At 36.9% G+C, this 25,783-nt stretch overlaps 1 protein-coding gene across 2 annotated transcripts in view; it reads right to left on the reverse strand.

The window, feature by feature from the left end:
- Positions 1-13,799: 13,799 nt before the first annotated feature.
- The window catches only part of ap3b1a (adaptor related protein complex 3 subunit beta 1a), a 55,085-nt gene continuing 43,101 nt past the window's right edge, over positions 13,800-25,783 (reverse strand). Inside the window, exons 25-27 of one of the 2 annotated variants that reach the window (XM_079586985.1) lie at positions 24,163-24,260; positions 20,446-20,584; positions 13,800-14,450 (exon numbers count right to left, since the gene is read on the reverse strand). In XM_079586985.1, the coding sequence (XP_079443111.1) occupies positions 14,294-14,450; positions 20,446-20,584; positions 24,163-24,260 (394 nt within the window). In that variant the 3' untranslated portion in view covers positions 13,800-14,293. The remainder of the gene's footprint in view (positions 14,451-20,445; positions 20,585-24,162; positions 24,261-25,783) is intronic. The other variant, XM_079586986.1, reaches the window with a different exon arrangement.

Here is a 25,783-nt window from a genome sequence, read left to right on the forward strand (position 1 = left end):
TAGGCCTCGGTTTCAAAACCTAGCAAGCTGCCTTCTCAGCGCTGTGCTCAGATCATGTCAAGTATTTGACTTTACAAACTTATATTTTTATGAAAGCTACAATTTCTTTCACTTGACCATTGTAAAAAGAACCAAAATGGCAGTGGTTTAAAGAGTTAAAGGTAGCTACCTCCACACATTTTACTTTTTTATCATAGTTGACATGCTTATGGTGCACTTTCTTTGTTTTAAACATGTTAGTTCACGGTGCGTTAACTAATGTTAACAAATACAACCTTTGATTTTAATAACGCATTGGTAAATGTTGACATTCAACTAAAATTACATGGTCACTAAAGTTAAAGTTAACTAAAGAACCTTAAAGTGTTACCGGATCTTCTATGGCGTCGCTGCAAAAACCTCTTTTTAATCCTTTAACTCCTTGCAAACTCAAATAAAGACTCTCTATAAAACTCTATATATAGACGAACCACATTGCAGACTCGACTCAAAATTAAGTTTAATACAGTCTGTTGTTAGAATGTTGCTAAGTCTAATGAGCAAAACTCTAATGAGCAAAAAAAAAAAAAAAGTTGTGTAAAGTCAATGTATTTCTAATCTAATCAAAAATGTGACTTTAGGTTAGATTAATCAAGTAGAATTTTTAATCAGAATTTTTGACATTGCCTGCCATGTTTAACAGTATGAAAAAATTAGTATGAAACATATTTTTATGGGGATTTCCTTCTCTATAAAGATAAACATGATTTAACATTTGAATGTGTCAAAAGACGCTATCTTAGAACATCTTTTGATGCCTTAAAACGCTCCCTGTGTAGTCAACTCATGCTTTTAGAACAGAGCCTAAATCTAGGACAAGCCGAGGAATATGCACGGGTGAAAAAAAAAAGTCCCCTCTCTTAACAAAAGTGGCCAGAGCAGCCAATTGAGAAATGAGATGCGCATTTAAAACTCGGAGGCTGGCCGCGGAGGGGTACCTGCTCGCTTTGAGCCCCACGGGTTAATTAATTGGGGTTGAATGCACATGGGCGAGGAGTGCAACCGCGCGCCTGGTGACACTCCGCATCTGTGCGGCCAAGTTGCGCGTGCGTTTTGTCTTTTCTCCTCACCGAAAGTCCATTGAGAAGGGGCGCGCAGGGGAGGATTCTTAAATGGTAAATTAGCATTCTGATGAGAGCGCGCAGGACCCCTGAGAGAGTCAGGAAAAAGGGAGGGTGGCATTAATGACACCGCGAGCACTCCAGTGACATAATTTTCCACCATAACCGGGCCCCTTCTCTCTCTTTCTCATCCCATCATCCCCGCACGGTGCTAAAAAGACCCCGCTATAGACCCTCCGTCCCCAGGGAATACGTGCCCTCGGTGCCTCGGGCCCCCGAAGAGTCTCAATACAAATAGCCAATTTGTAATACATATTGTGAGGAGGAGGCCGGTCTGGTTTTGTAAAGCGGGCCGGCAGCAGGATCTCATTTCCAACACCTCTCTCATGCTGTTCACCAAGATTCACCTATCAATGGCGGCCGCTACTCGCACCTGCTCGCGAATTTGCTTTTAATCCGTTTTTCTTGTGAGTACGAAGGGAAATGACTGGACTTTTAAGAGACCAATCAGACATGCGCCGGTCATAGAGGCCTACACACACACACTCATTTTGAGAAAATGTAAAAATGTTCTTCTTCTTCTTCTTCTTCACAAAATAAAAGATTCAAAACACTGATTTCCGCCATCAAATGTTGAAAGTAATGCGTGTTTTATTTGCAAGGCCCCTATTATGAGCTTAATATCAAATGCATTTACGTGTTAGGGCATTTTTTGCAATTTATTAGATTGAGGTAGATGCATTTTGGAGGCATTACGCAGGCCACATCTCTCCATTTTAAACATCTCATAAGTCAGGCTTTTACACAGAGCCTCTTGATTTACAGGTTGATGGGGTATTCTGATTGTTTGTAAAAGAAATTCATTTAAAAAGCCAAACCGCGGACAAAACCTAAATGGGTATTTCCATGCCTTCCGCAAGAGTGCTTTCTCTAAGAGAAGTACGGTGGTGGATTTAAAGAGGATGAGATGGGAAGAGGAAAGCTCTCGCTGATAAGAGGCGCGAGTCTTTATTAGCGTTAGCGTGGAGAGCTGCATGCTGGTTAATGAGGAGTACTCAGGGTCTTTGTGAAGCTTTTGTGTCTCTAATGCTACTCCGCTTTGTCTGGAGGTGGATTTAGCCAGACCTTTATAGAGTAAAATTACAGCTGAATAGACCAGTCAAACCATGGGGCCCGGCCCCCTCTGTCAAGAACTCATTCATTTATATTAACTGACTCTGAGCACTAGATTTGTGCATGCAAGTAGCTGAAGACCCCAAATCACCATTATTTTATGCAAAAAAGTCAAATATATTTATAAAAGGTAAAACATATGCAAATATATATATTTGCAAAAATGCAAAAAGTAAAATATATTTGAATAAATATAGGTAACTCTTTATAATAAGGTTAATTCGTTAACATTAGTTCATGTATTTAACTAACATGTACTAACAATGAGCAATACATCTGTTACCATGTTAGATAATCTTTGTTAATGTTAGTTAATACAAATACAGCTGTTCATGGTTACTTCATGTTAGTTCACAGTACATTAACTAATGTTAACAAATACAAGCTTTGATTTGAATAATGTTGAATTATTCAAATTAATAAATGCTGTAGAAGTATTGTTCATTCTTAGTTCATGTTAACAAAGGTAGTTAACTAATGGATCTTATTGTAAAGTGTTACAGATACTTTACAAAAGTATTAATAAACAATAAAATTTACTATAAAAGTATTTTATTGTACTATATACATATATATATATATATATATATATATATACTCTTCCAATACTACATATATCGTACGTAAAGGCAAACTGAAATATACAAGTATATAGTGAGAGAGATAGAGAGATAGATAAAGAGATAGATAGATAGATAGATAGATAGATAGATAGATAGATAGAGATAGATAGATAGATAAAGAGATAGATAGATAGATAGATAGATAGATAGATAGATAGATAGATAGATTGGTAGATAGATATACCCTACGTGGCATATATGGCAATATAGAGCGTATATTGTCGCCATTGAATTAACAAACCCAAACTGAATATGCAGCATTGGTGATGAATTGTTTTTCTATTTCCAATTTTTCCGCGAGACATGTTAATGCACTGAGTGTTTTTTTATGGCTAATTCAGGCACTTGAGGGCTTTCACAGAGCAATCGGGGCTAATTAAGACACTATAGCCTTCACACTGAGCAACTCCTATTACATCTACAGCTTTTACTACATAAACACGCAATCAAAGGCCACACATTTGTATGTGCGCATTCTGCTCTCCAGAATTCAGGAAACACCTGCAAAAGAGGGTACTTAAACCTTAATGCGGAGGCACAATGAAAGGGACGTCGGCTTTCAATGAGAGTTTAATATGAAATGAAAACACCCTCTTTTATGACAACACATTCTATAAAACCCATTATCAGCCAATTACACAAACTCCGCCCTTTACAGAGCAGCTCAGAGCTGAACCCGGCCGTCGGTAGACAAGCCTGTGAATGATGATCATGATCTTTTTTAGCTCAAAATTATTAGATTTCATTAAACATTCATGATGTGCCATAACAGCTTTTTTATTGTATATTAAATCAGATGTGATGACTTACATAATTGCGGTTATCGTCTGTGTTAATTTACAATTTTTCCTTTGACTAAACTACATGTTAACATTTAGGGGTGTTTACCTGTTTGCTAGGGTGTTGTGAATGGTTGCCAGGGTGTTGCTTGGTGGTTGCTTACTACAATACACTTAAAATTAATAGTTCACCCAAAAAATCTGGTAATCATTTATTCCCCGTCATTCCAAACCTGGATGACTTATTTTCTGTGAATCACGTGAAAATATATTTTGAAATACAATGAAAGTCAGCATTCTTCAAGATAACTTCTTTTGTGTTTCACAGAAGAGTCAAACACAGGCTTGAAATGACCCGAGGTGAGTAAATGATGACAGAACTATCATTTTTGGGGGGATTATGCCTTTAATACAATGACTCTAGAGGAACATAATTATCAAATAAGGTGTCTCGCTCAATTACACAAAGGAGGCAGTTTTCCAGTTAAACAGATGTTAAATGACTAGGCCACAACACCACATATACTTTAACTGACCTCTAACCCTGACCAAAACACACAAACTGGCTTAAATACTAAGACTGAGCTTGAAACCTTTAACTTTCCATCAAGGAATGGTCAGATACAGTATAACTAATACTGGTTTCCACAACCACATCAACTATGGGAAGATCAAACAAATAAATAATTGGAGCTAGTTACATGACATCATTCAGTCTGTAGTAAACAAAAAGAAACATACTATAAAAAAACACTTGAAAGTGCAAACCGATCACCAAAGGAAACACTTCACTGTAGGATCAGTGTGAAACCAATGACAGACAGCTGGGATTTTCAGGAAACCTGTCATTAGTGGTTGAAAAATGACAAACTTCAGCTGTGAATTAGCAAATTAACATGACAGAAAACAGAATAAAGGGTCAGTAAATGTGAAGAGGAAAGATTTGGCATCCGTGTGTGTGTGTGTCTGTTCCTGCTAAACCCTATATTGCCACAAAAATGGCAATATCCAAAATCCTTGACCTTGTGGGGAAATTTGTTGGTCCCCGAGAAAAACAGCTTATAAAACATAAGCCCCTTTCACACAGCGCGTTGATCCCAGAAAATTGCCATAAAATTGCCAGAGCGCCTTCTGTGTGAACGCAAACATGTCCCGGGATTGAGTCTGGCATCGATCCCGGGATGGGGACCTACAGTAACATTGGCGGTATCAGTCCCGGAACGCGCCCTGTGTGAACAAAAGGCAGGATCGATGCCGCAAAGGGCTGTGGCGGAGATCGCTCGTCCGCTAAGTGAAATGGAACGTGATTAGCTTATTTATGATCGAATCAAGAAATTAAATTGCATCGGCGCGGTTTCTCGATAGAGAAATCGCTTAATCATAAGCAAACTTAAGACTCCGCAGAGACATTCCGGAAAATCACCGGCAGTGTGAATGAACCAAAAATCACACGATTTATCATTTTCTGAAATCTCTGCGAGAAAGGGGCTATACTAAGTTATGTTTTTTGAAAATGTAAAAATGCAGAAAGTTTTGTGTGATCGGTAGGTTTAGGGGTAGGGTTAGTGTAAGGGGGGAAAATATACAGGTTGTACAGTATAAAACCATTATGTCTATGGAGAGTCCCCATAAAACATGAAAACACAGCGAAGTGTGTGTGTGTGTGTGTGTGTGTGTGTGTGGAGACAGTAAAGAAATTCATTTTTTCTTACGTTATTTCTCCACTAGCTTTTAATGACCACGGGCAGAAATTACAATTCTCCGTTTCATCTCACGAACGAATCATCTATATGAACGACGAAAAAGAGGAAAACAAGACGGAAGATGAGGAAGGGAGAAAGATGGAGAGAGAGGAGAAAAATCAGAAAAGATGAATCTGTCTTTCTCGTCTAATGAGCATCTGATTGAATACTTCAGAGGGAGAACATGCAGTCATTTAAGTTCAGCTCCTCAAAGACGACCAAAAAAAATCTAATTACAATAAAACAGACATAACATAGCTGTGAAGCAGCCACTTACGGCTAATCATATCAATTACTGCGCCGGGGGCTCCTCAGAGACACCGAGTGATTGTTTGAAGAGAAAAATTGTATTTGGTGAGCCAGAGACACTCACTCGCAGCAAACCATCCATTACTCTCCATTCACTTTCCTCTGCGAAACTCCTAACCTGCACACACACAAACACACACACAAGAGTAATCACAGGGACGAATGTATAGGTTACTGCTGCAATTTATGCTGTCGAGCGGTTTAAATGTGTCGTAACTACGTAAATTGGATGTTAAATGAGATGAGAAACTTAGACGCATAATAGGAGATCAATGAAAACAAGACTGTTATTGTTGTGCGTTAAAGATGTAGATGTTATAAAGCCGCAGGTGTGTAAATGTTTTCCATTAGGCTCACGAAGCTGTGGGAAACATCACTTTAAACTACTTTACACAGCAATATCTACTCCAAACTGATTTCTTCTCACTTTTAAGTTCCCTTTATGTATATATAACAATATATATATATATATATATATACACACTAAGTTTGGAGTCCATTAGATTAGTTAATGTTTTTGAAAGAAGTCTCTTGCTCACCACCGTTGCGTGTATTTAATCAAAACTACAGTAAAAACAGAAATATTGTGAAATATTATTACTATTTAAAATAACTGTTGTCTATGTGAATATATACACATTAGACTTAATTATAATATAGTAACTGCGAGTCATTGTTTTGAGGGATATGATTTACATGTAATTCATTTATATTACTCAGTAATTTACTTGTATGCATATAATGCAATTGTTTTTGCAAAGCCTTTCAAAGAATGAGCAGTAAAGGAAACGGCAACAGAAGGGACACATTTAAGCTTTGTTATTTTAAATGTATCTTCTCCAAAAGTGGGACTTTTTTGTTTTTCAGTTTTAACATGAACATTTAAATTTCTTATAACAGGCCAAAAAGGCATTTCATGGGGGAAAAAAATAAATAAAAATTGACACAACAAAGCAAATAATGTCTTAGAAATACTGCATCACTATTTGAAAATGTCAAAAATATCTGCATGCGGGAGGTTATTCGTTTATGAACTAAATTAAACGTATAATAAACGATTTACTTTGACAGATGATGGATATTCTTTTAGCTTAAAATGCGTCAAAACAGCCTCACTGTTTGCCTTTGCTTTCAGTCGGACATGAAACAATCAGGTGAACACGCTCAATTTAGACCATTACAATCCCAAAAAAAGTTATTTTAAAACACCAAATATATTGCATGTGAACCCAGAAGCCGAACGGAAGCAGTCAGTATTTTACCCTGACAAACGGTCCTGAACATCAAGCACAACTGAGTGAACAATAGGTCACATGTCCCCGTCCCTCCCAGCACTTCACCCGCTGCTAACTGTCTTTGTTAGAGCACAACAGACGCATTTGTAAACGCTTGTGGCACTTTTAACCACACAATTAATCAAGAGAGCTGCTTTTCCTTTGTGTTTTTATTGTTTCTTGTTTTCTTTTGTTACAATATCTGCTGTCACGGAGCACTTAGTGTATTTCACCAGCTGAAATCCCCCCAGGCCTCTGGTAACAGACGCATTACTGAACTCCAGTCACTCCAGTCCAGCTGGATATGCTGTGGTGGGACACATTTTGGGTTGTAAACTACCGAATGCCATATTCAAGACTGAAATGAACAATGTTTTTTGACTTTAAATAGTAGTGTTCTGTGGTATTCATAAAATTAAATGTTTTTTCTCTTAAAGGGATAGTTAGCTTCAGAAAGCTGCTTCAGACAGTGCTTGAACGGACAAAAAACACAATTTTGTCGAGTATCCTCGCAAGCACAGTTAAATGAAGTCTTAAATGTACATAAAGACTCTTAAAGTCAGCTCTTAAAGTGACAGCAGCCTATTAATAACTGGTAGGTAAAGGGCAGGTCAATGTGACATATTATAATGGGTTTATGAGAAGATTGTTTTAAGTTCACTTCAATTTAAATTTGTTATATTATTTAAAGCCTAATCAATACAAAACAATTATAGCTTTCAATACTGTAATGCTAAATGCCTATAATTAATGGATAAAATTGAGGAACAAAATACATTTTTATAGAGACAGTAGCAGTATTGATATAAGTGATACTGGCCTTCTGTCATAAAAAGATGCCATTAAACTAATATTTATAATACAGGCTGTCTTTATGTTGTTTCTACGGTAATTTGGAGATTAAATGTGAAATTATTACAATATAAAAATATATTAAAAACTTTAATGTTAGGTTTTATTAACCGCAAATAATGACAAAATTTGTGTGCGATTAGTTAATTTTTTTAAATCGATTGACGGCACATATACATATATACTGTATATATATATATATATAGTAGACAAAGTGATGCACATTATACCCAGATTATTTCATTGTGAATCCTCAATACAATATCTTCTTTTTCTTCGGGACTTTCAAACTGTGAAAACAACTGGAAAAGCAAGTAAAGAAATAAATTGTTAGTTGACAAGTAAATTGGTTCATGCAATTGAATAAATTATTGAAAATGTAGTCACTTTCATGTCACTCCAAACCCATCTGACATATTTTCCCTCGTGTGCAACCAGTGCCATCTCACGACCAATTTGTACGTACGAGTGAGTACGAGGCGGCTAAATCGTATGATTTGTCTAAACCCCAGTGAAGGGGTGGTCAGGGGTAGGTCATTCATACGAATTGGACAAACCGTAAAAAAAAATACGATTTAGCAAAAATCGTACAAATTCGTACGAGTGAGGTCGAATGAATTCGTACGAATTAGCCACCTCGTAAAATTCATATGAACACAAAAGTAGATATTTTATAGAAAGGTCATGCTGCACTGTCATTGAAGCGAAATGTGTCTAGATCAAAATCACCTTGTGTTATATTTGCTTTGTTTGCTATATTAAAGTATAAGCATAAAAAGCGGTATCAAAAAATACATTTCACATGCTAAAAACAAACCAGCGCGTTTATAATTACAACAATACGTTCAAATAATATGGTAAGAAATACCAGTTTGCAATATCATGCAGCTGTTCTTCAAGGTGACACCGGACACCAGACACATTCAATGTGCAAATAGTACCAACTCTTATGTTAACAACAAGGTGGATAATGCTTTATGAATATGTCCATAAGGGAATATATATTCAGGGTTCTCACTTTATAATAAATATTTAGCATATGACATCAGTCTGTGGCTAACCTCATCGACATGCATGATGCTTGATAAGAACGAAGCATAAAAAAAAATGTAGATTATAAAACAAGAGCAAGAATGCAGAGATGAAGTGGGGGGCAAAAAAGAAGAGAAAATGTCAGTTTTATCAGAACATATCAGTACGTGTGTGTGTGTGTGTGTGTGTGTGTGTGTGTGTGTGTGTGTGTGTGTGTGTTTGTGACGCTGTCAGCAGATCGGAGATACGCTTGATAAGATTCTGTCTAATAGGAGCTGCTCCCCACGGTCGGGTCAGACAGCCGTTTCCAAAAGCTACTCACACACACACACACACACACACACACACGCTCTTCCTCCTCCTCTGGCCCTGACAGACACCATGAAAAGCTCAGATTAAGAAGCCCATCATGTTGCCCTGAGCTGCCCACCGAGAGACCACGAAATCAAGCTGTCAGAACAACAGAGAGAGAGACAAAGAGAGAGAAAGCGAAGGAGTGCCAGTGGCGGAGAGGACGAGAGTTTGTTCAAGTGTGTCAGCAATGTATATTTATATTGCACAATTTCTCAAAGTAAACGATTAGCCCTTTTTCATGCCAGCACTTTGAATGTGAAGCACAAGTGAGAGAAATCGTAATTAGTGTGACAGTGTCATGTGTGTGATTGACTTTGTGAATCTGTGTTTGTGTGTGTTGACACCTGTTGTTTTCTTTATTCACATGATGAATGTGAGATCTGTCCGACAGCCCTTACAAACATATGATAAACCGTTTCTTCCACAATATAGTTACTAGAATTATTGTTGCTAGTAAGCATAATACATTTAATACGAGTTATTTTTAACAGTCCAATAAGCTTTCAAAATCTGTTTTCCCACATCTTTATTTTAGAATCAATATGGTCTTTTTGGGAAACTCTGTTTACTATAGTACATTTTTGTAAGGGAAATATAGCCTAAATTTCTAAAAATGTTTATTTTAAAATGTAATTTATTCCTGTGATGCAAAGATGAATTTTCAGCATCATTACTCCAGTCTTCAGAGTCACATGATCCTTCAGAAATCATTCTGATATGATGATTTACTGCTCAAGAAACATTTCTGATTATTATCAATGTTGAAAACAGTTGTGCTGCGCAATATTTAGGTTGAAACGGTGGTAATTTTTTTCAGGATTCTTTAATGGATAGAAAGTAAGTTCAACCTTTGTATGAACTAGAAATCTTTTGTAACATTATTAATGTCACTTTTAATCAATTTAATGCATCCTTGCTGAATAAAATATAAATGTATTTAAAAGAAAAACTGCACAACACTCATAGAGACCAACTACTAACCTTAGTGTACATGCCAGAGACTGGATCTTTTGACAGATGAAACGCTAATAAAAATGGAATAATATAGATGACATTATTTCTTATGCAAGAAGACCTCGAAGCCATGCTTTACCGTATCTAAATGGTGAATTTAGCATGATACGATCATAAAACTAAAAGTGGAATAAAAAAGATCTTTAAAAACACTCAGAATAGGAAGCGACCGATTCATTTGAGTTTGTACCCGTTACACAGTCAAAAACAGCCCCGCATCACAAAGCCCACGCAGAATCTTCACACTGTCAGTTACCATGGCAACACACGTACAACCACGCCACCCGAGCAACCTGCAACATCTCCAGGTTTAATTGAAAGCGCAGTGTTTACATTGCCCTAATTTAAGTCGAATCACGTCGCAGCAGAGTTTAAAAATAATGACTGAAGCACCAGCTGAATGCCTTTAAATCCTCGGATTTTCAAATCCATTCCTAACCTCAAACCTACTTTAACAGAGGAAAAACAATTCCTCAATGCTAGTATATTGAACCTTTAATTAAAGGTGTGCCATGCCTTTTGTCAGAATGCTGTGATAAACTGTATTTTGAAGTAAATTACGGCATGCACAATCTTGAAGGCCTGCTGCTCAATAGTTAGTGTGACCTCTGTGAATCTAACACGTTTCAGATACGCTTTGTTTTATTTGAACAGCTTTTATTTGTCATTACGAGTGGAGTTGCATGTTGCTGATAATTCTCTTGATTTTATTCCTTTAGCAGTGCATGAGCTGGACTGTAAATGGTAATATATTGCTGAAAAGGTACAGAAACAGAACATTTAACATATATCTGTTCTCAAGCTCATGCTCAACTCGTCACCATGATGGTAACCCTAGTTATAAGTACATAAGTAATAATTATATAGCAAATTAAATATCGAATGTAACTACAGTACACACTTGCCTCATTTAGTATTCGCGGTGTTATGAATATGCAAATGAGCCCCGCCTCCACTCACTCAATCCAGCTCAGAGATCCACTCGTTGATCTGATTGGTTACAAAGTAGTTTGTGAGGTCAGAAACACCAGCGATTTCAAACCGTGTTTTTGAGACTGTCTTCGGTTCACTGCAGTTTTAAAGAGAAAATAATCAGCAATGGTGTTGACTTATAAATTTGCATATGGTTTGTCTTAAAGCATGTTAAAAACACCACATAGACAAACAACAGTAAAAACTTGATTTTCACCACAGGGGACTTTAAAATAAAGTATAACCAGAGACAATACTATTCCCTAATGTTCACTTAAATGTGATATTTAAAAAACTAGCTAATATGTAAATAATTTGTCTAAAAATCTGTGTCCCTATACTCATCTATTTTAATAATCATTATGTTTACAGTATAACACTGCATTTCATACCTTATTGGTTAAATATTGCCTCATAGTTTAGAGATTCCACCATTTGTTATATCGACAGTATGATTTATAATGATTATGCTATCATCATTATTACACCGAGATAAAAGCCAGGCAGAGATAAAGCAGATAAGCACGACGAGTGTTTTTCTCAGGGTGTTTTTGGAGTGCATCTTAACGGCACACTGACATCTTAACAGCCTCCAGTGATGGAAGGAGACGCTGCTGAATCCTCCATCTCTCAGAGGCACATAAAAACGTCAGCTGCACATCTGTGTGCACATCATATCTGGACTGTGTGTTACCGCAGTGATAGACAACAAGTGCCATAATGCTCAATAAAGATGTGGCTTGTTGCTTGACAGAGGGAAAAAAAGCCTCATACTGGCCATAAACTACAAATTCTCTCAGTTAATGGGCAAATGTACTGAAAATCTCTCGATACACATGCTCACACACGCGTACGCACATCGACAGGGCTGAAAGCGGCCTCTGGAGTCAGGAAGTATGCGTTTATGGCAACTAGTTTTATGACATTAACGATATGATTTAGGCTATGTGCAAGCATTACACTTTAGCTCACACCCAACTTTTGAATGGTCGTATATCACGGTTTCCACAGAAAGCAGCAACATTGATAATAATAAGAAATGTTCCTGAAGCAGCTAATTTTAAAATGATTTCTGAAGGATCATGTGACACTGAAGTAGTGTGACATTAGAGTCATCATTACATATTTAGCATTACTCACCAAATTACACTTCTTTTCACATTCGACTTTGCCGCTTTTTTTTAGACATCTCTTACCTGTTGTTCTTCTTAACTTCCTCACCTACAACATGTTTGTTATCTTGTAGAAATAAAGCATTGGCAGAGACAGATCCTGCTCGCGAACTCCTTGAATGTTGTATTTTGTTGTGTCCAGGACGGCCTGCAACCGATACAACATAAACTAAATCCTTACACGGTATTTGAGAAGTATCTTCACTCTCATAACACAAACTCTCAAAGAATACAATGACATAGGCCTACCTGTTACCTGTATATTTCATGCTAAACGCTGAAGAGAACAGAACCTGTAATATTACAGTACAGGCTACAACTCCTGATTGGCTCGTCCAATCCGAGGAAGTGACAGTTATTTCTGAAATCATCTCTTGTCTCATAAAGCCGAGCAGTGGTCAGAAGCATTTGCTCATTTGCGTTTCTTTCTTAAGAATTGTATTTTAGAAAGATAGGTGCCAGGAACACATCAGAAGCAATAAACAAATATAGTTAACCCCTTTAGCGGCACCCACCTTTTTTTATAGACATGAAAATGCACATTCCGAACTTAAATGGTTGTAATTCAAGAATGCTTTGGAATATAGTTGTAAATCTTGTTTTAAAGAAGACATTTGGCAGATTTTAGTAGAAGTGAAATAAATTAAAAAAGTTAAACAGAAAAGTTAAACTTTAAAAATGCAACAAAAAAAATCTAAACCAAAAATCTGAACAAGTTGCGTTTCAAATTTCTCCATTTCCATATGTGGTTTGACGTTTGAGAGATCTTAAACATTATTTTTTACAATTTTCTTACAATTTATGAAGTAGACATCCTATTCAGAAGTATAGTAGGCTATTGGAAGTTTGGCAGATTTTAAAATTAATTCAACCTCTAAGAAACACATTAAAATAACACGGATGTGCGTTATAGCTCGCTGCCACATCACAAATGGTGAATCTATTATTTTTTTCTTTATATTTAAAACATTTTCAGACCTTTTTTTTCTAAAATAATTGAATGTATGCTATCTTTTGAACTCTTGGCATGAAAACAAACTGAGGTTTCTATCATTCTTTCATGATTTTTCATGTTCATCACTATTTCAAAATAAGGGTCTGAACACGCCTTAGGATTTAGCAAATTATGCAAATTGATAAATTAAGGCTCCTCTGTAATTTCTCTGTAAAATCAGTCACCAAATATGTAAACTAGAGACTGTAAGCTTTCAAATGATATATAGTTTGTCAAGATTAGTTTAGGTTTAGTATAGGATATTACTGTTTTAAATATGTAATGGATAGCTATGCCAATATAAGGGGGTTAAGAAAGACTAGATCCGCGTTAGCAACTTCATTTAAACCAGACATCATGTCTTGTGATCATATGACAATAACATCACACAAATTAACCAAACGAGCAAGAACTTCTTAGTTTCCATATATTTATTTTTGAATCACTGTAATTAAGAGTAAATGTAACTCGTCTGAGAGCCTGTCGGCTCCTGGAATAATCATTTAAAGGAAGGCACTTCACATGTCTGAACATTTCGCATGTTTTGATCACACTAAGCGCAGACAGAAAAAAAGGTACATACTGCTGACATCATGTTATCTGGGAATTTGTTGAAATCAAATCTTCCCAATAAAAAAAAAGTCAAAATAGTCAAAATACAGATAAGCAGAGAACATTGATGCACTTTTGATGAAAGCAGAGACTAATGCAAGCATGTTTGGGGCATAGAGAAAGTGGACAGATATAAAGTCTTTCTGTTTTGTGCTTTACACACTCAAAACCCTGACAGGATATCTCCTCAAGACAATACAAACCATCCCAAGTGTCATCATAACCCAGAGTGAGCTCTATTTAACTGATGGCACCGAGCTTGCGAGTGTGTGAGGGTGACTGTGAGCACTTCTAGGGGGTGATGTTCGTCAGGGCCGTTTTAAACTGTCTCAGTAGCATAGAGGCGATCACGCTTTTCTCTGTGTTAACGGTGATCAGGGCATCAGGATCCTTCGGGGCCACTGACACCAGGACCAGAGAACCAGAACTCACCGTCTTACCAGCAAACCTGTAAACACACACACACGCACACACAATAAAAGAACAATTATTTCATAATTAAAACAGAATAGACACAATTTACTTTTAATGTTATCATGCACAATACATGCATTTATATTATTCCACAAAGTAATCTTTCCACTACATGTAATAACTTTCTCTGCATCTGAAAAGACTCTTCAGTAGACATAATCAATGAACATGACATTACTTAAACATGAAACAAACTGTGAACGAGATTGTTATCAAATAAATTAGAGAAACAAATGGAAGATGCCAGCCACAATCAATATATATATTTGCAATGTTTGTCGAGGATTTAATGATCTTAAAAGAAGATGATAATGATAATAGCCGAACAACGATTGTAGTAATACAAGATTTACTAAATATTCTTGCTTCTGTATATATATATATATATATATATATATATATATATATATAGTAGTGCTGTCAAATCGATTAATTGTGATTAATCGCATTTAACAACAGTTTTTGTTTACTTAATGTGTGTACATGCAAATGTGTACACACATATATATATATATATAAAAATGTTTATATTATATTAATATAATGTAATATATACAGCAAAGATGTTTTCCAAACCGAAAATCATGTTTCCAACAGTTAATAGCAATAACTAAAGTAAGTTAATAAATGCATTTCATAAAGCACATAAATTTGTACCATACCCATATACGTGAGCATGGGAGAGGGAGAGGGTGTGTGTGTGTGTGTGTGTGTGTGTGTGTGTGTGTGTGTGTGTGTGTGTGGTGAACAGGCATGGCAGTCTATTATTTGGTCTGATTAAGAAGCTATTAGGGGCCAAGGGACACACTCCTGTCAATCACAGACTCGAACCTGGTAGCCTCTCACAGACAGCGAGCAAAAAGTGGGGGTGTGCACTAAATGGAGTGCAGAGGACAAGAAGACTTCAGTAGTGATGGAGTAAAGCATTAAATAGTGACAAATGTGTGATATACATGATGCTGCAGTATTAAAGGCCATTCACACCAATACCAAACGATTAAGCAAATGATTTTTGTTGGGGATTCATTTAGCTCTGTCGTTTCACACTTGGAGCGAAGTATACTTAAATATTGCTGATTGAGCAAGTATGCTTTACTTGGCATCCTTCTGCCAGTAGATATAGTCACTGATAGGTAGTAGAAGATTGCTTAATGCCAATCAGGTATAATGGAAAGAACCTGGAATAATTCAGAGTAAAGCAGTTTGAACAAGTGTATTTTTGCACTACTGGAACGCTTTTTGACCAAACATCCAGGGAAAGCCACTATTGATCTTAAAATGCACAATAAAAAACAAATCCTAAAATGTGAATGGCTATAAATGGTACTGTATGCTGTAAGTCAGCTATAGTGAGCTATGGTAGTAACAGTGGTGAACTGTACTAATGAACCGGTCCATAGCGCTGTGGGAGAATTCTTGTGGTCTGGTAACCGTGGTAACGTCACAGACTGGAAACACTAGTGAACGCACTGACAGTGGAGACACGACCCTGTGCGACCTCTACGCCCTTGTACCTCCTTCCTGTCTGTCTATCCTCCTCTCTCCCACTAAGGAGGACCCACGTGCCTGATACACTGCCATCTGCCTCCCATTTACACACCCTATTATACAACAATGGACCGTTTAGCACACGCCCACACACACGGGGACCCCTTTTAGCACTGAGAAGCACACATGCCCCCTGTCCCACCATGAGGCCCCTCTTTGACTCCCAAACTCAGTCTCACACTCACACACACACAATGGCCACCATTTAGTCATGACAGCATGAGACGCAAGGGCCGTCAGAGCAAACTGCTAACCAACTGGAGAGGGCATCACGTCTGACAATCAGGACGCGGATACACACACACACACAGAGATATAGGCAGACAGAACGACGATAGATAGATAGAATGACAGACAGACAATGATTGATAGATAGATAGATAGATAGATAGATAGATAGATAGATAGATAGATAGATAGATAGATAGATAGATAGATAGATAGATAGATAGATAGATAGATAGATAGATAGATAGATAGATAGATAGATAGATAGATAGTCAGTGTGCGGGTGACACTTTGATCTCTCAGTCCCTGCGGCACAACTAATGGAGTCAGTTTATAAAAATCTTATTTACACACGAACTTAACACGGCCCAGAGGCACAGTGTGTGTCTGTGTGTGTGTGAGTGATAACCCAAAGCCACTTGATTTACATGATTTCATTGGCATCTAAACTTACACACACAAATATAGACACACACAGAGTGTGCACAGTACAATTACAGCTGCAGGGTCCTGATACTGGACAGCTATTCGGTTTAACTCTCCCTTGTCTATCTGTCTTTCATTCTCACATAAAATAAACATTCACACACCCACAGCAGCTCTACCCAGTGTGTGTGTGTGTGTGTGTGTGTGTGCGTGTGTGTGTGTGTGTGTGTGTGTGTGTGTGTGTGTGTGTGTGTGTGTGTGTTTTATACGGTGTGGTTTAGGCACTAAATGGGTCATTGGTATTCTGGTCTATCTCCACTGGGCCTCTGAACTGGATTAATTGAGGCTGTGGGAAGAAAAGCAAAGCAGAAGCCCAGCACTGGCCAGCCGGACCGCTATCGATCCACACACACACACACACACACACGCTAACACTTGCTCCTAATCAGAGAGAGAGACTAAATGACTGTCGCCTCTTTATTCAACCTTAAAGACTAGACTGGTAAGTTTCCTGTTCACACGGAACAGTTATCATTCACTTTCACAGATGAACCTAAACAGTGAAAGAAACATTGCTCAGCCAATTTATGAAATCATATTTGACTGATAAAGGGTCTGCCTCGCAGATGAACAAATGTGTTGATGTAAATGGGTAAACCACACTAAATCTGTCATGAACATTTTTACATCATATTTCACCCCCAAATAAAAAATAAAAATAAATAAAATAATATTTTACTTATTGGAAGAAAAAAAAAAGTTTTTTTAAATTGTGAAATTATATTAATTACAATTAAGCACATAATGAAAAATAAATAAATACATTTCCATACTCTTTCCTGCAAAACACATTTCCAGTACTTATAAACCATGGTAGTACAGTACATGCTGCATTACCTGTCTTAAAAAAAGTTAAATATTTATTTAAAAAAAAACGATAATTGATTTTTTTTAGCTATTATAAATAAAAATTATATATATATATATATATATATATATATATATATATATATATATATATATATATATATATATATATATATATACATATATATATATATAATTATACAATAAAATTGACATTAAAGTATAAAAAAAAAATATATACACACACACAGGCATACATACATACACATACACACACACACACACACACACACACACACACATATATATATATATATATATATATATATAGACACATACACACAATTAACTTGTATTAAAACATTTAAAATGTATAAAAAAAATGTATTATGCATTACTGTATTCTAAATATTTTCAGGGGAAAATGTACAATTATCCTGAACATGTAAAAAAAAGAGGGCTTTTTAAATGGGCTTTATATTCTTTATATTGCAAAAAAATATATTTATTTTCTTTATTTTGACATGTTTTCTTGAGATTCGAAAGCTACTTAGCTCTATAAGATTGGTACTGGCCATCACTGACCCATATCGGTTGACCACTTTCACTACCTCAAATCTCCTATTCAAGTTTCTGCAAAGGCCAGAAAACATTTTCTTAAACAAAATCCTAGTCCTGTTCTTAAAGACTGAAAGCAAATGTTTTGCACCGGATGCACCATATGGCAAATCCTTAATCTGGTATCTTGTTCCTCTATTTCCTCAAGTCTGCAGAGAGGGTTTTAGTCATCAATTGCCAAATGTCCGTGCCAAGTATGTTTGTGTGGGCGCGTGTGTGTCTGTTTTAAGAGTCCTCTGTACTAATAGAGGTTAATGTGAGTGACCAGATGACCAGCTGTCCCTCTCCAGAATGAAGGACAAGCTTCTCTCCTCTTCTCTGAAACAAATTCCACTCACACAGCTGCTAACTAACACACAGAGGATGGAAGTACACATACACTAAAGAGCATGCAGGAAATATGACGTATACGGACATGAAAAACACACTGTAGGAGAGCAGAGGACCAGGAGACAGACATCACAAGACTCTTTAAAAGCTAATCGTGATGACTCGGGAAGACAGAAGTGAAGAACGTACTGAAAGGGTCCCAAGACAAACCCTTGATGAATCCCAATCCACATTCTAAAGGAGGACAGATGCTATTGCTCACATATAACAAATATGCTTCACTTTGTTAGTGAAAAAAAAAAGCGCAGATCTGTATTTAAAGGCCTGGTTACAGCTAAAACATCATGCTGCGTGTCTATTTTATTTTATTTTTCAAATAATTATAAATCCAAAATGTATAAACATCCAATCTACTCCACTTTAAAGTCTCCGGCATTCGGATGCGTTTGATTCAAGTCAATGGAACGAAAAGTGTAGTGTGACCGCCTCTTATCACTAAACACACACAAAATAATCTTATCTATAAACCCACTGATATGGCTGCTTGTTATTGCTTTGGTTTGCTAAAAAACAAAAGTGAGAATAGCTGCGATTCATTCGGTCTCTGTTTAGTAGCAGAGAGGACAGCGTGTTTTCGTTCTGTAATCTAGAGAAGGACAGGAACAGAGTTCTGTTTTTCAAGCTCATTTAGAAGCTGCTCTCCTAAGATTCCCTGCATTCTCCAACTGCAGCTTTAGACAGAAGCAGTGCTGCCCCCTGCTGCCAAACTGAGGAACTGCAACCCACAAACACCCACAGTCCACAGAAGAACTGGGTCAATTAGCCCTACCACACCAGCAGGTACCATTAACCACAGAAAGTGCAGAACTTTACGCATACATGTTAATAATGACCTCTACAAGAAAGGTATCCTATTAAAAAGGTGTCAAAGTTGGAAAAAGAGACCACATATTTCACGTTACTTGGTAAAAGTGTATGAACAAGTGTGAAATTAACATCTAAACTGCATTACAACATTGAACAAAAAACAGAGCCATTGTTAAACTTTGTTAACTGAAACTTTCTTAATGAAAACTCATAGAACATCTCATTCATATGTTTGTTAGTGTAAAAGTGCCTAAAGGTTTGTAGAGGAAGGATAAAGGAGTTTTTTTCCAGTATGTCTGTTAAGAAACAGCCGTGTGATTGATGACACGCTCTCATTTGCCCGATTGCGTATTCTAAATGAAATATAGGCCTTTTCCACAGACCTGCAGGCATTGATTTCCACTCAGCCTGTGTGCTGTGTGTCCTTGTGAGGAAGATTTTAATGCTTCTCAAGGTGCTTTCATATTTGCTCATATTTTATAATTAAATTACCCTACATCAGACCGACCCAAAGTACAGACCAAACGTCACTTTGTTTGTGTGCATATATGAGACAGAGACAAATAAGTTTGTCCGTGTGTCAGCAAGATGGCTGCGTGTGTGTGTGTGTTTGTGCGTATATGAAAGTTTTGGCTGCTACAGTCCTTTACAAAGTCAGAAAGACGTCCTATAGTAATGACTCTGAAAACTGTGAATCTCAGTAAATGTTCGAGAAATGCACGCATCCCTATGCCTCACTATAACCCTTAAAAACTTAGCAAATTGCATTTTAAGAGAAAAAAACATAACTGACTGATGTGTAACTGACACATAAACCACTTTTCCTTTTTATGAAATTCACAAAAGTAGGTTTTGTCAGTTTTATGCAACTTCTACAGACATTTTTTCTGCAGAAATGTCCTGAAAGTATAGCTAGATAAGACAAACACACAAATTCAAGTGCTGGAGAGCAGAGAAATCTATTAAACTCGTATAAAATACTTTAAAAAATATATATATAAATGCTAAAGATAAACTAAAAATGGAAATGACCCATTTTCTGGCATATTAAACAATATTTCTAAGAAACAAGACATTTTCTTTACCTGTGTATGTTCTCTTGATTGGATGGAATCACACCTAGGTTGGCGGCAGACACCACATTTCTGTTTACTGATTGGCTGGAGATGTTCTCTGGCGTAGTGGTAATCGTTGCCGAGGACTCGTTCATGCCCACCAGTTTACCTGAGCACACAAATAATCATTAGTTTTAGACTTTGAGTAATCTAGGCTCTACAGAGATATTCAGGTAACGGTTGAAAAAGTCAGCGATCCGTATAACTTTTATTATTATTTTGTTCTGTAAATTGTTCTGGGAGCCCAAGTTAGACTCTTAACTGCAAGAGCCATATGTAAGTTTCCTGCATATATTTGTTGAATATAACAGCAGGTGCTTGTTTATGAAGTTAAGATATTAAAAATTAAGCCTTGAATGGAGATTAATGATTCTAATTATTCAAATTGAATTACTAAAAATAAAAATAAGTAAAGTCTCCAGTTTACTCCAAACCTGTATGAACTTCTTCCATGAAAAACAGCAAATGTGATTTTCCATACACACACACACACACACACACACACACACACACACACACACACACACACACACACACACACACACACACACACACACACACACACACACACACACACTCAAAAGTGTAGAGTCAGAAGTTTTATGTTATTGAAAAAAAGCCCTTATGCTCACCAATCAAAAATATAGTAAAGCAATAATATTGTGAAATATTATTTATTTACAGCTACAGTATTGATAGTTCAGTTCATTTCAGTTGTTTATTTATAAAGCACAATTAAAACAACAGAGCGCTGACCAAAGTGGTGTACAATAATACAATTATTCCTAATAAAAGTACTCCAGTCTTCAGTGTCACATGATCCTTCAGAAATCATCCTAATATGCCGATTTGCTGCATAGGATTCAGGATTCTTTGATGAAGAAAAAGTTCAAAAGAACAGCATTTATTTGAAACCGAAATATTTTATAACATTACACATGTAGTCACTTTTGATGAATGTAATGCAACCTTTACGAACAAAAGTATTAAAATCACAGAAGTACAAAATGACTGAATTCTATAATGACTATCCCTTTTAAAATCTTAAAACTTAAAATCGAGCTTAAACTAAAGGGAACACTTCCAGAAAAATCTTCTGCACAAAGCTTTTAGGAAAATCACACTTTAGATTTATAGAAACGAACATCTAGCATGCATACATGTGCATTATTTCACATTTAACATAACTGGCATGGAACGAAAGGTGCGGGGTTAAAATAATCTCGGCCTTCGGTAAGAGCATGCGATATTTGTGTGCCGCGTTGGACCACTAGACTTGATTAAGACTAACACGAGCGGAGAAACGCGGCGACCTTGCAGGGCATTAGCCGGAGATGGCGTGAATAAGCCTCGTGGAACGGTAACAAGCACATAAAAGCAGCACGCCGTTGCTTCTCCAAGGAGTCGTGTGCGGACAATACAGCTTAATGCATCCAAACTGGACTAAATGAAAATGTTGTGTTTCACTTAAAAAAACACAGACAGACAGGGTGCTTTTCTTTCTGAAAGGCACAAACTACGAGCCACTTCAGCGTGGCTTTCAAACGGTGTGAATGTGAGAGAGCACAGTGATACGTGCAAGCACACACACACACACGCGCGCACTCGCTCGTTCAGGGGGCAAGGTTTTTGAGAGTGCTCATTTAAAGTCTTAAATCTGTCCATTAGGCTCTATTGTAGAGAAAACTTGGAGTAAATGAATATAGCGTGGCTTATGCTAAAAGCCTTTGCCACAGCAACCAATTAAGAATAAATGATTGGCTATAAAAAGCATCTTACTTCCTGTTCCTCGTCTGTAAATAGTGAGGCGGGAAGCACTCTCTTCTCTCATTAAAATGTGCGCGCACGCGTGTCGTCCTGAGTGAAGGTATAGGCGGCTCTCTAAAAAGACAAGGCAGGAATCCATTGAGCGTAAATGAAAAATCAAACCCGCCGCTTCTTTCGGAGAGCGTCTGCTTCATTATGTCGGCCTAATGTTGGGCCGTAAAGCGGAGAGAGGCATTCGAACGGGCCAGGTGTGTGTGTGTGTGTGTGTTCCCGAAAGGCATCCGAACAAACCAGATGCATGCTAAACCAAGCTTTTCTCTTCTTGGCTTCCATTTATTTGGTTTTCCCATGCCCGTGTTTGGTTTTATTAGCTGGAACGGTTTGTTGCCCTAAGGAAGGAGGAACAAATTTGATCAGGAGAAGTTTAAAGTTAATTTCTGCACCACTAACATAACTAAAAAAAGCTAAAAGTAATGACTGTTTTCAAACAGGTGTCCCAGTAGCTAGCCTGTCATTGGTCAGACACCCCACATTTACATGATCGGTTGAGACACTCGCTGCATCCTAAATCGCCATACGTCCCTACTACATAATAGGAGAAAAACACGATGTAAAAAGAGAAGTATTTCAGAATTGACAGTTCTTATAAACCAGTAAAGGAAAGCCGTGCTTCTGATGGACACTTTACTATGCTTAGAGGAGTTGTGAAGGGCAGAGGCAAAACTGACAATGACAATATGATGGATGCAGTACGATTCATACTACACACATTCATACTACCGGTATATAGAACGCTTACAAAGTAATTACTTTTTCAAAAGAAGTACATACTCAGAGTATGCGAATTTTGGAGGCAGCCATTGTAAGCAGGCAGGAAAAAGCATTTTAAAATTGAAAAAAAAATGACAAATTGGCTCAGAACAAGAAACACAAACGCATTCAGATCAATTAGTTAACCGCAAAATAGTTTCTCCAGGTCCCTGCGGAGAACAGGTCACGTGTCAGGCCTGGATCTCCGTGGACAACTTGTTCTGGCCTTCAGCGGAGATGCTCGCGGTGCACATGTTAAGTATATGTGTGTCAGATTTGCCTGTCTGAGCTTTCTGCATCAGCGGTTATATTCAGAGGGACAGTTCGAAGAGCGGGGACAGTATTACATGAGAGATTGTGTGTGTGTGTGTTTAAATAACCAAATTTATATGTAAAGAGCTGCTTTATTTGAGTTTTTCAGCGGTGCACGCCTGTCACCAGCACTCAGCCAGTTCATCAACTAAACACTGCACACACTCAAAGTGGTGTGTGAGGGTCTCTGGTTTTCCCCAACATGTTTGGGCCAAACAGCTCTGGAGTGCATGTGTGTGAATATGGGAACAGATCACATGCATATACATTTTTTTTAAGACTGTTTAGGCTGGGGAATATATTGCTTTTTTTATGATATATTCACAATATATTCAAAATATATCACAGTCTCTTATCGTCGTTTGTAAGCCCAATGCAACGGGATCCATGAATCAAATGATTGGTTAAGTGAATTGGTTCAAAACTCTCCTTCACTGTTTATTACTATATGCATAAAAACTATAACATTCTTCTTTTTGTTCACTGAGTGAAAAACAGCGTTATCTAGATTTTGATTTTGAAACTTTAATTCTAGTTGGGTATAATGGCTGTTTGGTGGAAATATTATGATTGTTCATGCTAGAAAAATAGAAGACGCCGAATAAATATCACCTCAAGCATAGGCTTAAAATGGCGTTTGTATATTGAATATCACCCAGCCCAGAGTAGCATGTTCTTGAGGTGTTTGAGAGTGGTCTGTAGATGTTTAGAGACGGTGCTGTATTTTTGAGGTGTTATTTGTAGGTTTTTACAGCAGCAGTGTTGCGTTTTGTAAGTGCTAAGAGGTGTTTGTATTACCCTGCTCTTTGGTGAAGTCTGCTTCACTCATTGTGATGGGCAGCAGCAGCTCTCCTACCGCAGGCTGGATGGACACGCTGAATTCATCTTCTTTAGTACTGAAGGAGGAGAGAACAGAATCATCAGGTCACTACACACCTGTCCATCTTTTCCCATGTTTCCCTTCCATATATACACACAATACTGTTCAAAAGTGTGTGCTCAGTAAAGGAGATTTGGAAATGAATACTCCGCAAGGATGCATTAAATTGATCAAAAGTGACAGTATAAACTTTTACAGTGTTACAAAGAAATTATATTTCAAATAAATGCTGACTATTGAAAAGAAAATCCTGATAAAAAAAATTGCAGGATTGTTTTCCAGAGAAAAGAGAAGAGGAGAAAATTGATTTTAAACTGTAATATACATTTAGTGCTGTCAATCGATTAAAAAAATGATTTTTTTTCTGTAATTAATTGCGATTATTCGCACCTAACATATATTTGTATATTGTAATAATTTCACATTTAATCACCAAATTAATGTAGAAACAACATAGTTGGGCTGTCAAAATTAATATGGTTAACGCATGCAATTCATTTGTTCAATTTAATCCTTTAAAAATATTAAATAAAAAAAATGCAGTCTTGGTGAGCATTAGAAACTTCTTTCAAAAATATTACAAATTCTTACCAATCCTAGAATTTTCACTGGTAGTACGACATGGTTTTTGGTAAAATATAGAGGATTACATCTTATACAATTATATTTATGGTATTTATGATAATTTGATGACGTCTTAAGCTCAGTAACGAGAAAATAATTACCAGAAATATGTACAAATAAAGTAAATATGGTTCATTTTGATTTCATCTTAAAGGTAGGGTAGGTCAGAATTGTCTAAAAAAACTTTTATTCAAATTTGTTTAAACTGTCTTTATATACCAATACATAATTAAAATGCAAGTACTCTGAAATAGAGAGTATAAAAAACTGAGTGACTCTAGTGTATTTAATCTTCAGTAAACACAGCTCATTAATTCCATTCACTCCCACCTAAAAACGGGTGCGCGACTGCGCGCACGTGGGCAGAGCCAATAATAGCGGCGGTAGTCATGGCGACGGAGAGTGACAGTCGCGCAAGCCAATCACTTGTTTCGTCCCGAATGGAATTAGTGAGCAGTGTTTTTTGAAGATTAAATACACTATAGTCACTCAATTTTTATACTCTCTTTTTCAAAGTATTTAAATTTTAATTATGTATTGGTATATAAAGACAGTTTAAGCCAATTTGGAAAAAAGTTCTTTAGACAATTCTTACCTACACAACCTTTAACTAAGGAATTGATGTGATAAAGCAGTAAAACATTTGAGGTAAGTTATAATAGTTGTTTACAGAAGTAACAACATTTTACATCCATGAGGAGAGACTAAAACCCAATCTATTTTGTTTTCGGTCCCCCCTCTCATCCCAAAAGAGTAAAAGAATAAACTTATTGATTGTCAGGTTTGCCAATTTACTTTGAAAGTAGTCAATTAGCTGAGAAACAGAACTGTTATTACCATCCCACTGGATCAATCATCACTGATCCACAGATGGAGAGAGCCGAAAGACAGATAGAAAGATGGAGGGAGAGAGGA

This window comes from Phoxinus phoxinus (assembly GCF_949152265.1).
Source record: "Phoxinus phoxinus genome assembly, chromosome: 17".
Lineage (NCBI taxonomy): Eukaryota > Metazoa > Chordata > Actinopteri > Cypriniformes > Leuciscidae > Phoxinus > Phoxinus phoxinus.